The 13,060-nt window shown below is 35.1% G+C and overlaps 1 protein-coding gene and 1 long non-coding RNA gene across 2 annotated transcripts; both read left to right on the top strand.

Moving 5' to 3' along the window:
• Nucleotides 1–1,250: 1,250 nt before the first annotated feature.
• LOC127095208 (uncharacterized) lies at nt 1,251–2,123 on the top strand. Its single transcript, XM_051033927.1, has 2 exons — nt 1,251–1,427; nt 1,611–2,123. Exons 1-2 carry the CDS (start codon nt 1,251–1,253, stop codon nt 2,121–2,123), a joined length of 690 nt encoding a protein of 229 aa, XP_050889884.1.
• Nucleotides 2,124–4,626: 2,503 nt separating this feature from the next.
• Nucleotides 4,627–6,438, top strand: LOC127097154 (uncharacterized). Its single transcript, XR_007792932.1, has 2 exons — nt 4,627–5,414; nt 6,129–6,438. It is a non-coding gene; the product is annotated as an uncharacterized LOC127097154 (long non-coding RNA).
• Nucleotides 6,439–13,060: the final 6,622 nt, after the last annotated feature.

Genomic DNA, 13,060 nt, shown 5'->3' with positions numbered 1-13,060 from the left:
TCCCACTCATTTGAGACCTAGTGACTCACATCACTAATTCCTCACCATGGGAATTAGCTACCACCCCAAGGGCTATGCTATGCACGCTAAATCACCTAGCATGCAAACATCAACAACAATCCACAATAACTCATCACTAATTCCTCACCATGGGAATTAGCTACCACCATAAAGGCCATAATATACACGCTAAATCACCTAGCATGCAACCATCAACAATCCACAATGGACATATGCTCACACTCTAAGCCATAAACAGTCCATTCACAATAGCATACATAATAGATATATTCACAACATTATGCACACCATCATACATCATCAATACAATTATCACATAATTATATTATGTCATGCCACATAATCAATCACAGTATTAGCACACTCTACTAATACCTACACTGCTCAAAACAACGGGAAATGATCCCTACTATATCATACACCAATATAGGCCAATCATCAATTGTTCACAATATTTAAAATATCAGTTTTTCTACTTTTCAAACAGTGTTAACCGGTTAACACCCTGGGTTAACCGGTTAACGCAACACAAAACACGCTTTCTGGCAATTTATAACAGTGTTAACCGGTTAACACCCTGGGTTAACCGGTTAACGCAAGACAGACAGCAATTTTTCATAATTCATAACAGTGTTAACCGGTTAACACTCTGGGTTAACCGGTTAACGCAAGACAGAAAGCTGTTCCTGCGCTAACACGAAGCAGAATGCAGAATTCTCCGCATTTTCCGCCGTTGGAGGACTTCCGGACCTCCGATTCCAATTCCGTAAAAAGCTACATGTTCGGAAAATCACAACTCACCCAAATATAGATTCAATTACAGCTTTAACATAACTTATTCATCACAATTTTTCAGCACTCATCATCCCAATTAGGGTCAATTCAACGGCTTATTACTACCCATTACATGTTAACCCATAATACCCATTAAACGACGATAAACCCCCCTTACCTGAGTTAATCCGGCAATCCTTAGCTTCAAGCTCTTCCTTCTTCAACCTTCTTCTCTTGCTCTTCCTCTTTGCCCTTTTCTCACTTTTCAGCCGCTTATCTGTTTTCACGTGAAAACCCTTTTTACCAAATGGAACTCTTTGTATATATTCCAACTTTATTATTCCAATAATAATAATCCAATAATATATTCCAATTATTTAATTAAATTAATAAATATATTATTAACTTAGATTAAATAATTATCTTATTTTTATCGGGGTGTTACAAAGAGCATAATGAAGCTTGTAAATCGGGACGCTTCTCTTAAGGTGAAGGTTATCATCGCTCATGTTGCTGAGAAATACATGTATATCATATCCTACAAAAATGCATGGATTGCAAAGTGTAAGGCAATTGAGTCGCTGTATGGAAATTGGGAGACATCTTACAACGATATGCCGCAGTGGATACTGGTAATGAAAACATATCTACCGGGTACCATTATAGAATTACAATCCTTACCTATGATTTCAAATGATGGTTCATACTTGGGTGACCAAAGGATATTTCATCGTCTGTTTTAGGCGTTTAGACCATGTATACGTGGTTTCGCGTATTGTAAACCAATTGTGCAGGTTGATGGAACTTGGTTGTAGGGCAAGTACAAAGGGACTCTGTTGATGGCTGTGGCACAGGATGGGAACGAGAACATATTTCCGATAGCGTTCGCATTAGTTGAAAGTGAGACAAAGGAAGCTTGGAGTTTCTTTATTAAGAATTTAAGAATACACGTTACCCCCCAAGCAAATCTATGCCTAATATCAGACAGGCATGAATCGATAAAGAGTGCATACAATAATCCGGAAAATGGATGGCAGTATCCTCCATCATCACACGTCTATTGCATTAGACACATCACGCAAAACTTCATGCGCGAGATTAAAGACAAGGATCTGCGCAAAATAGTTGTTAACATGGGTTATGCGTTAACAAAGGCAAAATTTAACTACTATCGGGGGGAAATTCGAAGAACAAACAACGACGCTTTATCATGGATAGACAACATCCCTCGGGAGAAGTGGGCAAGGGCATTTGACGGAGGGCAACGCTGGGGTCACATGACAACTAACCTAGCAGAAGCAATGAACTCGGTGCTAAAAGAAACCTGAAACCTTCCAATCATTGCATTGGTCAAATCTACATACTATCGTTTAGGATCACTATTTGGTAGAAGAGGCCATCAATGGACAAAAATGTTAGCCTCTGGGCAGGTTTTCACTGATAACTACAACAAGGGGATGGCTGAGGAAGTCATCAAAGCTAACACGCACAACGTCATGCAGTTCGATCAAGAGAGATTTTATTTCATGGTCCAAGAGAAGATTAATCATAACGACAGTCGACCAACCGGAACATTCAGTGTTGATCTGAGGAAACAACATTGTGACTGTGGGAAATTTCAGGCATTTCACTTGCCTTGCTCCCATGTAATCGCAGCATGTTCAAGCATACGTCAGGACTTTTCCATTCACATTCCAAATGTCTTCAAAATTCTTAACGTCTTCAAGGTCTATCAGGAGAGTTTCTTAGGACTTCCCCATTAGGAGAATTGACCACAATATGAAGGATTTACTCTTTGCCACAACGACTCTATGAGAAGGAGGAAAAAAGGGCGTCCAAACAACACCAGGATTAGAACCGAGATGGACGACGTTGAGAAGGAAAAGAGAAGGTGTGGAATTTGCCGTGAAATAGGACACATGCGTAGGAAATGTCCTAATGTTGCAAGACCGTCCCAGCGACCATCCAGATGATTATGTTGTTATTTTAAATATCCGTCCAGATGATTATGTTTTTTTTAATTATTAACTACTATGCACATAATATATATAAATCATTGGATTTGAACAACAAATATCGTCTCAGCCAAGATGTCTAAGTGAACACCATAACATGATTATGGTCCAAGCTTGGGACACACATTGACAAGATTTAAATAAAGGAGAGCTGAAAGAATGGAAAAGAAGAAGGCATTTGGTGTTACAAGGAAATTCGGTAATTGGTGAGTCTAAGCCGGGTAGAGAATACATGAATTGGTTTTTATCAATTCCTTTTATGCACGTTGCTCCGACACAATTTTTGAATGATCCCCGTCAACGTGTAGCTTCTTCAACCCAACAAACAACATCACCCCCACAACAACATAACCAATCATCATCCTCAGCTCAACAAATTTACCAACACACCCAGACCACACAACAACACACAATTTATTCCATCTCAACCCAACACCATAATCCCCACACTCCATTCCTTCAAACAAACTACTATTACAACCAACAATATCAACAACAAACCAACCTACGCCCACCCATACAATACACTCCAATTCCTCAACCCAACTTTGAATACTCAAACCCTCATTCTCAACCCCAACCTTCTAACATCACATTCGCACATCCCACTCCCACATACAACCCTGATGATGTCTATTATCCTCATATCCAACACACCCAGCCCAACACCTACACATAAGCCACACATTCACTACCCAACTTTGACCTCACAGATGACCATCTAATGAATATGCCTTCTTTTCGCATTCAAGAACTCGACGGTATGGATATGCCTCCAAACATATCACAACAACATCAAAGTCAACAACAACATCAACAACAACATCAACAACAAGACGCCCATGATGAATTGTCTTCCGACTCATCTCCGTTTCCCGCAAGACAAAGACAAGAAGAATTGGGCAAGGGAAAACACAAAAAAGTTGACATAAGATGTGGAACAGGCTGTCACTATAAATAAAATGTATTCCTTCCATTATATCAATAAAATGTATTTCTTATATTGTAATTCTTAAAAAAATAAACTATTTCTATTATTAATATTATAAAAAATAATTATTTTTATTATTAATATTAAAAAAAATAATATTAGAAAACTATTATTATTATAAAAAACTATTATTATTAACATTTTATTTTAAATATTTTTATAAAAATATTATTATTATTTTTAAAAAAATCAATTATATTAATTAAATATAAAATTAATTTAAAAACTATTTAATAATAATAATTAGAAAACTATTTAATAAATTTTAAAAAAAAAAAATTAGTTGCTTGACTAGGTTTGTCAATGAATGATCCAACCTACACAGCAACGCATTTTGGACTTCATAACTCAATGAACGAGTCCAATAAGAAAAAGATCGCAGATTGAATTTTATTTTTCAAAGTGGTGTATAATGGAAGATTAATTTCAGATATGGGGCGGTTAGGGAAAAAGTCCCACTAAAATCCAAAAGAATCTGTGACTACTCACCTTCTTCCACTCTCTCGTCACCATCTCCGCCGCGCTGGAGGCTCCCTCGGCGGCGGCAGAGATTTTCCAGAAAATGAAAATAAGACTCATCTTCCTCTCTTTAAGCTGAACACGAAACCTCCCTTGATTATTACTGAAACCGGACCCTACGCGGACAAAATAATGGACGAACCCTAGATTTTGAATCCTAAATTAAATGAATTTCCGGACGAATTGGGTGCCAAAATGTTGGGGTTCTAATTCCATGTGTTCTAAGCTACACTATGGTAACAACATTGAAGAGAAATGAAGAAAAAGGACAATAGTGACAACGTCGACAACGGAATTTAGGTAGGGTTTGGTTTGTTAACTCCTTCTTTCAGATATTCTTCTTTCTTCTTCGCGTTTCTAATTAGTGAGATGAGAGCTTGATGATTTAGAGTCTTAGCACGAGCTAATTGAAGCTCTGATGATGAGCTTCAAAGGCTTCTAGGGAGTGCATATAGATGAGGTTGAGGGAGAAATCATCGAGAATTGAGATTCTGTTTTTGAGTGCAGAGTGAACGAATGATTCTCTTTTCCAAACTAGAGTCAAGAGTTGAATATATAGGAGCTGATGTTCTAACAGAATTGGGCAGGTTGGGCAATTCCATTAGAGCAATTAACGAAATTAGTTGAATTCAGTTATCAAATGTTCATGAAATTCACCCGAGATTCATATGAAATTCAATAGTTAGTTCCAAATGAAATCTTAGTTTGTTAGAGTTAGTTAGTAGTTGAAGCATTTGATTCAATTAAAATGAAGACTCGAAATCTGATGGTTATATCTGATCTTAGGCGCAATTTGGATCTGAGTTTTTAGCTTGTTTTTCTTGTAACTGATTTCTTAGTCATGTCTACTTGAGCTCTAAATAAGAGTTAACTTGATTAGTTATGGAAAAAGTTAAGTCCGGTTAAAATGTTAAGTTGCTGGTTGAAACAGTTCAGTTAAAATGTTATGCTGCAGAATTACCATTGATTATTATTGATGCGGGGTTTTATGGTTATCCAGGTGATAGTACATGGCTATGCATTGCTCCACTGAATGAATGAAGATGCATGATTTTTGCTTAGTTTACATGTGCCTCCTTCTGTGAGCTAGCTAGGTTAGACAATGGCCAGTTGTGATAATGTTTTGATGATAGTTAGCATCCCTTTAGTATTCATGTATGCAGTTTATGTTCACATTGAACATTGCTAGCTCTGTTTTGGAAATGTATAATTAGTGGTGATTGTCAGTTAACGGTGATAATGAAAATGATTTTCTATTTGTTACATGTCTGGTGGATGTGGATTTTGATTTCAATTATGAGTTAGTAAAATTCTGCACTTTTATGACAGTTAATGAATATCCCATTGAAATGTTCATATTCCAATGAAAAATCTATTATTTTGACTTATTAGTTAATCTGAATTTTGGAATAGCTATGTGTTGGAGAAATTGGGCAACTGTCATATTAATTGAAAACCAATAGGAATTGTGAAAAGGATGAATGATGGTTATTGAAGACTAGTTGTTAGGATGCAATGTTTGTTGTGTGACTATTTCAGGTTTTGGTCATGTATCCTAACTTTTGTCTAGGTTCTACGAAAACTGTTATGATATGATTTAGGTAAATGGTCATGGTTATAGGACAACAGAATGCTCTATGTTGTTGGTTTTCATTATGATTGCTAGTTCTTCTTCATTGCATTTGGTTGGTTTGGAAAAGTTATGAAATGTGTTGTTAGCTTTTGGTGTGTGTTAATGGTATGCTTGGCATGTAGTGAGCTATTAGGCTTGAAATGGATATTGTGATGTATGTTTGGATTGATTGCAGGGCTGTAATGGTCAGGTTTGGGATTGGCTTAGCTTGGCAAGAACATCAAAGTGACAAAGGAAAAGGAAAGTGAAACCAAGGCATGACCAACTTGAAAAGGGATTTCTTGCTCGTGACAATGATGGAAACTCATGGAATTATGAAGATGTGATGAGAATTAGGTTTTAGGGGGAAAAATATAATGGTTGACCAAAAAGTCAACACTTGACCAAAAGTCAACTTTTCAAAAAATGTAATCTTTTTTATTTCTCTTTTTGTAATGAACATTGTATTCTAATGAATTAATGAATGATCAATTATTTGAGTGAAATGATCATGATTGAATGTGAAATAAAGTTTGAATTTTAAATGAATTTCAACTAAAAACCAAGTTTAATCTATGAATGAATCAATCACCTTTGAAGATTTGAATCACATGAATTAAGTGGACTAAGATGCATGGATGAATTAAGAATTAATGACCTATAATGTCTGGTGAATCACAATAGGATAATGACAAACAATGGACCAAAAGATTAATGCACCAATGCAATCAAGAATCATACACTAAAGACCATGAACTTGTGAACTTGAAAGTAACACAAGCTTATAATCAATGGATTAGGAATGTTCAAGTAGAATGCATATGCATGGCTGAGCAAGGTCTTGGATCATATGAAATCCCAATCATGTAGACATATAGGTCAAAAGAATGATTCCCATGCACAAAGCAAATTTCATGATTGATGATGCATGACATGATGGGCAAGAGCCTACTCCAAATAAAATAGGGATTCATAGAGCCACAAGGCCCATTAGGATCAAATCTTCCCTGATTAGGGTTTCAATGTGTTTATCCTTCGAATAAAACCTTTTAATGAAACAAGATGCATCACAAGCAAATCTCCAATGTGTGGGTCCCAGGTTAGGGTTTAGATAGCCAAAACAAAGGCCAAAGAACATCTACAAAGTCCCAAAACCAAGTTATCAAGAAATTAGGGTTTGGAAGCCCTGAGGAGTGTCATGATGAGATCTTATTGAATCTATTCTTCCAAGACCAAGCAATTAGGGCTTCACATCCCCTTATGATCAGATGAATGTCTCAGTCAATTTCTTAATTGCATAGGCCTTCAAGCATTTGAAATTAGGGTTATCAGATCATACCTTTCCATCAAAGGCCTTGAATGGATTAGGATGTTTCTCAACCAAGTCTTTAACATACATGATCCCCGACTAGGGTTTATGAGCCAAGATAAGATCCAAGGAACAATCATGAAGCCTCATAACCCAATTACTAGCAAATTAGGGTTTAAACCCCTCTAAAGAGCATCATGATAGAACTTTGTTGAATTCAAGCTTCAAAAATCCAATCATTAGGGTTTTGCATCCCCTACCACTAGATGAACATCTAAGCCGAGCCTTTAGGGCCTCATCCACTCCAAAACCCTAACTTTAGCAACCAAGAACTTGAAACCACAATGGTCAACCAATGGATAGGAATGGATGATTTATGCATATGTATGAAACATGAGGATATGCAAATAATTCTCTAGTTAAGGCTGAATGAAAAGGTGAAAAAGGGATGGCAAATTTTAGGGTACAACACACAGCAAGAATTCGATAAATTATGTACAACACTTACAAAGGAAAAATAAACCGAATTAGAAAATAATGAATTTAGATATGTTAAGTTATCTTAAAGTGGATTCATGTAGAAATCATCCTATAAGAAGTAGGACAACAAAATCTATGCATCTAAGCGGTTTTTGAAAGCAAAATTGGATTTAAGCTTCGAAATCGTGACGCAATGAATCAATAGAATAATTAATCAAATAATATATTTATCAATTAAAAAAATTAATATTTAAATTAAATAATAAAATAAAAAAGAACAACAATAAAATAACCAAAAATAAGTTTGGACAAGGGGTGTAAGCAACAAATATGTGAGTATGAGTAATCAAAACATACAAAACATGAGTCCAATGCCTATAAATATAACATCCAAATCTATAATAATATAATAAGTAATAATAAATAATAATAATAATAATAATAATAATAATAAATAAAAAATAAAAAATAAAAAATAAAAAATAATAATAATAAGTATAAAATAAAAAAGAGAGTGAGACGGTGGAATGACACTGACTAAGAGAGATGGTTATAAAAAAAATTCAAAAGCCACCACCCACATGGTGACATGTGGTAGTGGGAAAAAAGAAGTAAAAAATTCAATATTTCCTCTTATTCTTTCTCGCGTGTCTGTTATCAACAACGACAATATTTTATCTTTTTTTTTTAACTTCAAAAATCATCCTCTCTCATGTTACTCATGTCTCAACTCTCTCTCTCTCTCTCTCTCTCTTTCTCCCTTCTTTCCTGAACATCCCTCTTACTCTTACTTTCTCATTCTTTCATATCAAACACACAAAGAGCTTAATCACAAAAGAGTACGGAGGAAGCAAAAGCATGAAGAAGAAAAATACCAAATCTAGAACCAAATGGAATGTGGATGATGTGTTTTGATCGGTGATTAGTGTTGCATCAACGACAGAATGATCATGAGTGACATGTAGGTCTGATTATGCGATTCAATTTTAACGGTTAAGGAGTTAGGAGATGGTTGCCTTTAGTTATGGTGGGCGGAGGGATTAGTGTATTAAATATTGAAATGAAACGGAGAGGAAGAGCAAGGTGGTGAATTTAGTGTGTTCACAGTGGCAGATGGAGTTTTTGGGTGGAGAAAAACGAAGATGAACAGTGAGTAGGGAGGTGGATTTGTGTTCTATTTGAAGCATAAGAGAGGAAAGGTTATGGAGGTGTAGTGGCCAGCCATGAGGGATGGTGAAATGAGCTTGTGTTGTTGTTGTCTATGATGTTATGTGTTGTTAATGGTGGAAAAGTGATTAAGGTAAAGGGGGTGGTGCATATTTGTTGTGAAGAATGAAGTTATGTTATGTTGTTGTTGTGGTTATCAATAGAGAAGATGATATATTGATGGAACTAGTTTCTTTGCTAATAGTATGAAATATTGTGGAGAAAAAAAAAGATGAAAAATTCTACTTTTTTAGCCAAAAATGAGACCTCTTTCATGATGGTCACACATCCGTTTTTTAACAGTCAATGAGAGCAACAGCAACACACGTGGCGGATGCCTAATGGAGGGTGAGTATTGGGATCTATTTTTTCTCTGCCTCCACCTTTGCAAAAAAGCAAGAGCAACATACTTGTTTAATAATTTTAGTACAAAAATGAATTAAACAAATTGAAATAAAATAAATCAAACAAAAATTAGAAAGTCGAAATAAGATCGAAAAGAAAACACGAATAATTCTATTTAATTCCACTGATTATTTTGGATAAAAAACAAAAATAAACTGATTAAAAATGAATAAAAATATGACGCAAATGTGTATGAAAAAGTAAACTAAGTACACCAAAATGATCAGTGCAAAATAAACTTTTAGAAAACATACATGTTTTGATCAAATTTTGAAATAAAAAATGACCAGTTAAAAGACTTAGGCTTATGAGAATGCAATCGAGAAAGTATTTGAAAAATAAAACGAAAATGCCAAGTTAAACTACGTGAACCATAATTTAATAATGTTGACGTGTGCAAATTCGATTTTGAAATTTTTCGCCAGCTAATTCCACGTATATTTGAAAATTGATTCAACTAGTCTATTTGTAGACCCAATTTTTTTTCCTGGTTGACATTTTAAGCAATATGCGGAACAAAATGCATGATGTGATGAGTAAATAATGTAGATGTCCTGCAAATGTATCAATTTACTAATCGAGGAATTGTGAATAAATAATCATATGAAAAATAATCAACTCTTGGACTATTTGCTTCTAATTCTCAATTATAATAATAATTAAGACCTCGCAAAATTTAGATGACAATAATACTCTTGACAGTCGTCCATATGGACCTCTAAAACTTAATGCAATGGAATGGATGACGCTCTGAGACTAAGAAACCAAATATTTTGACTTCTTAATCAACAAATGACTAAATGAATGTCATCAAGACTAGATAAAATGCCAAAACTCCTAACTTTTCATATAAACCTTGACGAAGGCTTTTGACTGATGAAATGCATGATCAAATGAAATGTTCGCCCTATGCTGATACAGGTGAAAAAAGATCATGGTAAAATTTAGGGTGTGACAGTCGATGTCAGTCTGATACCTAGCAACATGCTTAATTGTAGAGTCATTGGTGTCACTAGCAAACTTGGTGAATTTAGGGACTTTCCATCCCATGGGAAGTTTGGTCTGTCAGACGTATTTCGACAGAAAAGACACATAATCAGGCATATGGAGGCCAATATTAAGGTCATTTTAGGGCAAGATCTGTTCGACCACGTTAATTATATTGTTTTTCCCTCAAAAATTGTTTTGTTGGACATTCCTAAGTATTTGGTCGACATACTGGTCTCTTGGCACCATAACTATTTATGGTTCATTTTGGGCTTGGTTTCCTTCGACTACCCTCGATGGAGGTTGTTCAACAAGACTTTGATTATTAGGTAATGGAATAACCGGCGCTGGACCCCCCCCCCCCCCCCCCCCCCCCCCCAAAAAAAAAAAAAGAAAAGAAATCCTACCCATTTAATGGACCAATTATTGGCAACTTTAGGTTGTGTTATGTATTAGAGGATGAAACACAATACATATATGTTGTGTTAACATGTTCACAATCTCATGGCTACTCTCATCCATTTGTTGCCTCATGAACATTAGAGAATTTGTAGTTAAGGTTATCATTCCTAGAGGAACATATCTAACTCCTCTTTATGGTTATTCCATCCAACCAGGGTTGTTTATGGTAGATCCTGACGCCGAATATGGATTTAGGGGTGACGCTATCAACGCAACATTACTTTGTAACCCTGCCATAATGATAGTTGGCGTGCCATATGGGTAATCCCTATTAACTAAGGGTAGGGTAAAACTTGGGAAATATTGGGGGTTAGGGTCCTCTACAACAATCTAAGTAGGCATGGGCTTAGTTGGGATGTTTGTTACTTACGATAAAGAAACTACTACTCCTGGTATTAACGTCGAAGTCGTTACTAGAGTTAAAATTGGGCCTATGACTCTGACGGGGTTTGATGTCCCTACTGTACCAACCTTTAAAGTGACTGCTGGTTCAAGGTCTAGAGCATCATTTCAAGCATAAGAAGTATTTTTTGGATTAACCATTTCTCATAAAGTCCTACCACTTCTCAGATGCATATGACTATGGACATTAAAAATATTTCATGTAGAACAAAGATGTCTAAATAATACAATAATTTATTGTAAGAGAAAATAAATAATTTGCACAAAAGATCCCACTAGGCGTGTCAATTTATTCACGGGTGTTTTTATAGAATAATCATGAGTTTAAAATTCTGTAAGATTAACTCGAAAAATCTCAGAAACAATTTTGTGCAAACACGTGTACAAGAAAGTATGTATGTGAAGTGACTTTGAATGTCTATGTGTAGACAGTATAAAGACAAACTCCAACGATGGAAAAGCTTGAAGTAAAGTAAAAGAATACTACAATAAATGGCATTAAATAAACACAATAAATGAAAGAAATGGTATATTGTTTTAGTTAAGGAAACATAAAGATAAATGCAGAAAAAAGGTCACAGACACACATGTTACTCACAAATTGTTCTGCGTTTTCACTTGAGTAATCCAGTTCTATAGAGAAAGTATATGAAATTTGCGACCCCGATTACAACATATGAATTTGCTATATATATATATATATTAAACTAAATATAATCGTCCCGGATAGCTTATTCATAGAAACTAAACACGTTTTCAAGAACATGCAACTTGATCTTCTGATGCATTGCCTTGTTGTCAGTACTTGAAAACTGCTAAAAACCATGATCCCACGTTTGTAACTGCTCTTAGCGACTGACAATTGTCTTCTCGTCAAAGGTGGTTGCTGACAGCGCTAAGACCCTTCTCAAGTCTTTGGTTTCCAAAATCTTCTAAGTCTTTAAAGTCTATCGAATGCTTCGACTTTGACACGGTGTCAAAATATCAATTTGATTTATTCATGAGACTCCTCCAAACCATATCTCAATATTTTCTTTTGAGATTCTTCCAAACCATGGTTCAAGATACTAGTCGAAACGCTCCAATTGACGTACTCATTTCTGTCGACTTGTGTCAATCAAAGCTAGCACTTAGCATTTCCCTAATGCAACATTCAATTGACTTTTTTCTAAATAGAAATTCTAGGTTAACAACACCCCTGCTTGGTTTTTTTATTAGTTGATAGGCCTTAAGCCCATGTGTTTATTTTAAACATCCATATTCATTATTGCACCCTATGCACTTCTGACTATTTTCTTTTTACTTATTTATTTTTTAAAATTAATTATTAATTAATTGATTATTTGAATAATAAATACTAAAACCATTACTATGCTTTTTTTCAATATTAAATAAAATTATCCTCACAACTTGAACCAAAAATCATTTCCGCAATTAAATTGGATGAAAAAGGATTAATTGGGTCGTATGTCTCTTTCTTCCCCGGGTACTTGGGTACAAGCTGTATAGTTTGCCTTTCGAGCAATTGTCATCCTCTCAAAATTTAATTGAACCCATATCAAACCTTTCGCAATTAAATTGGATGAAAAATGATTAATTAGGTGTATGCCTCTTTCTTTCTCGAGTACTTTGATACAAGTCGTATAACTTACCTTTCGAGTACTTGTCATCCTCTTGAAACTTAATCGAGCCAATATCAAACCTTTCGTAATTAAATTAGATGAAAAATGATTAATTGGGTGTGTGCACTACTACAAATAAGACATTTTATGACGAAACTTTCACCTCGAACATTCAAAAACCAAGAAAATATGTCTTGAGAGCGTCATGTTTTATTTTACTAAAAACCTTTTCTCTTGGTTTTGTTTAAACACACG

Source organism: Lathyrus oleraceus, chromosome 6, assembly GCF_024323335.1.
Source record: "Lathyrus oleraceus cultivar Zhongwan6 chromosome 6, CAAS_Psat_ZW6_1.0, whole genome shotgun sequence".
Taxonomy (NCBI): Eukaryota; Viridiplantae; Streptophyta; class Magnoliopsida; order Fabales; family Fabaceae; genus Lathyrus; species Lathyrus oleraceus.
The sequence above is the reverse complement of the archived record's forward strand: the minus strand, read 5'-3'. Positions and strand labels throughout refer to the sequence as shown.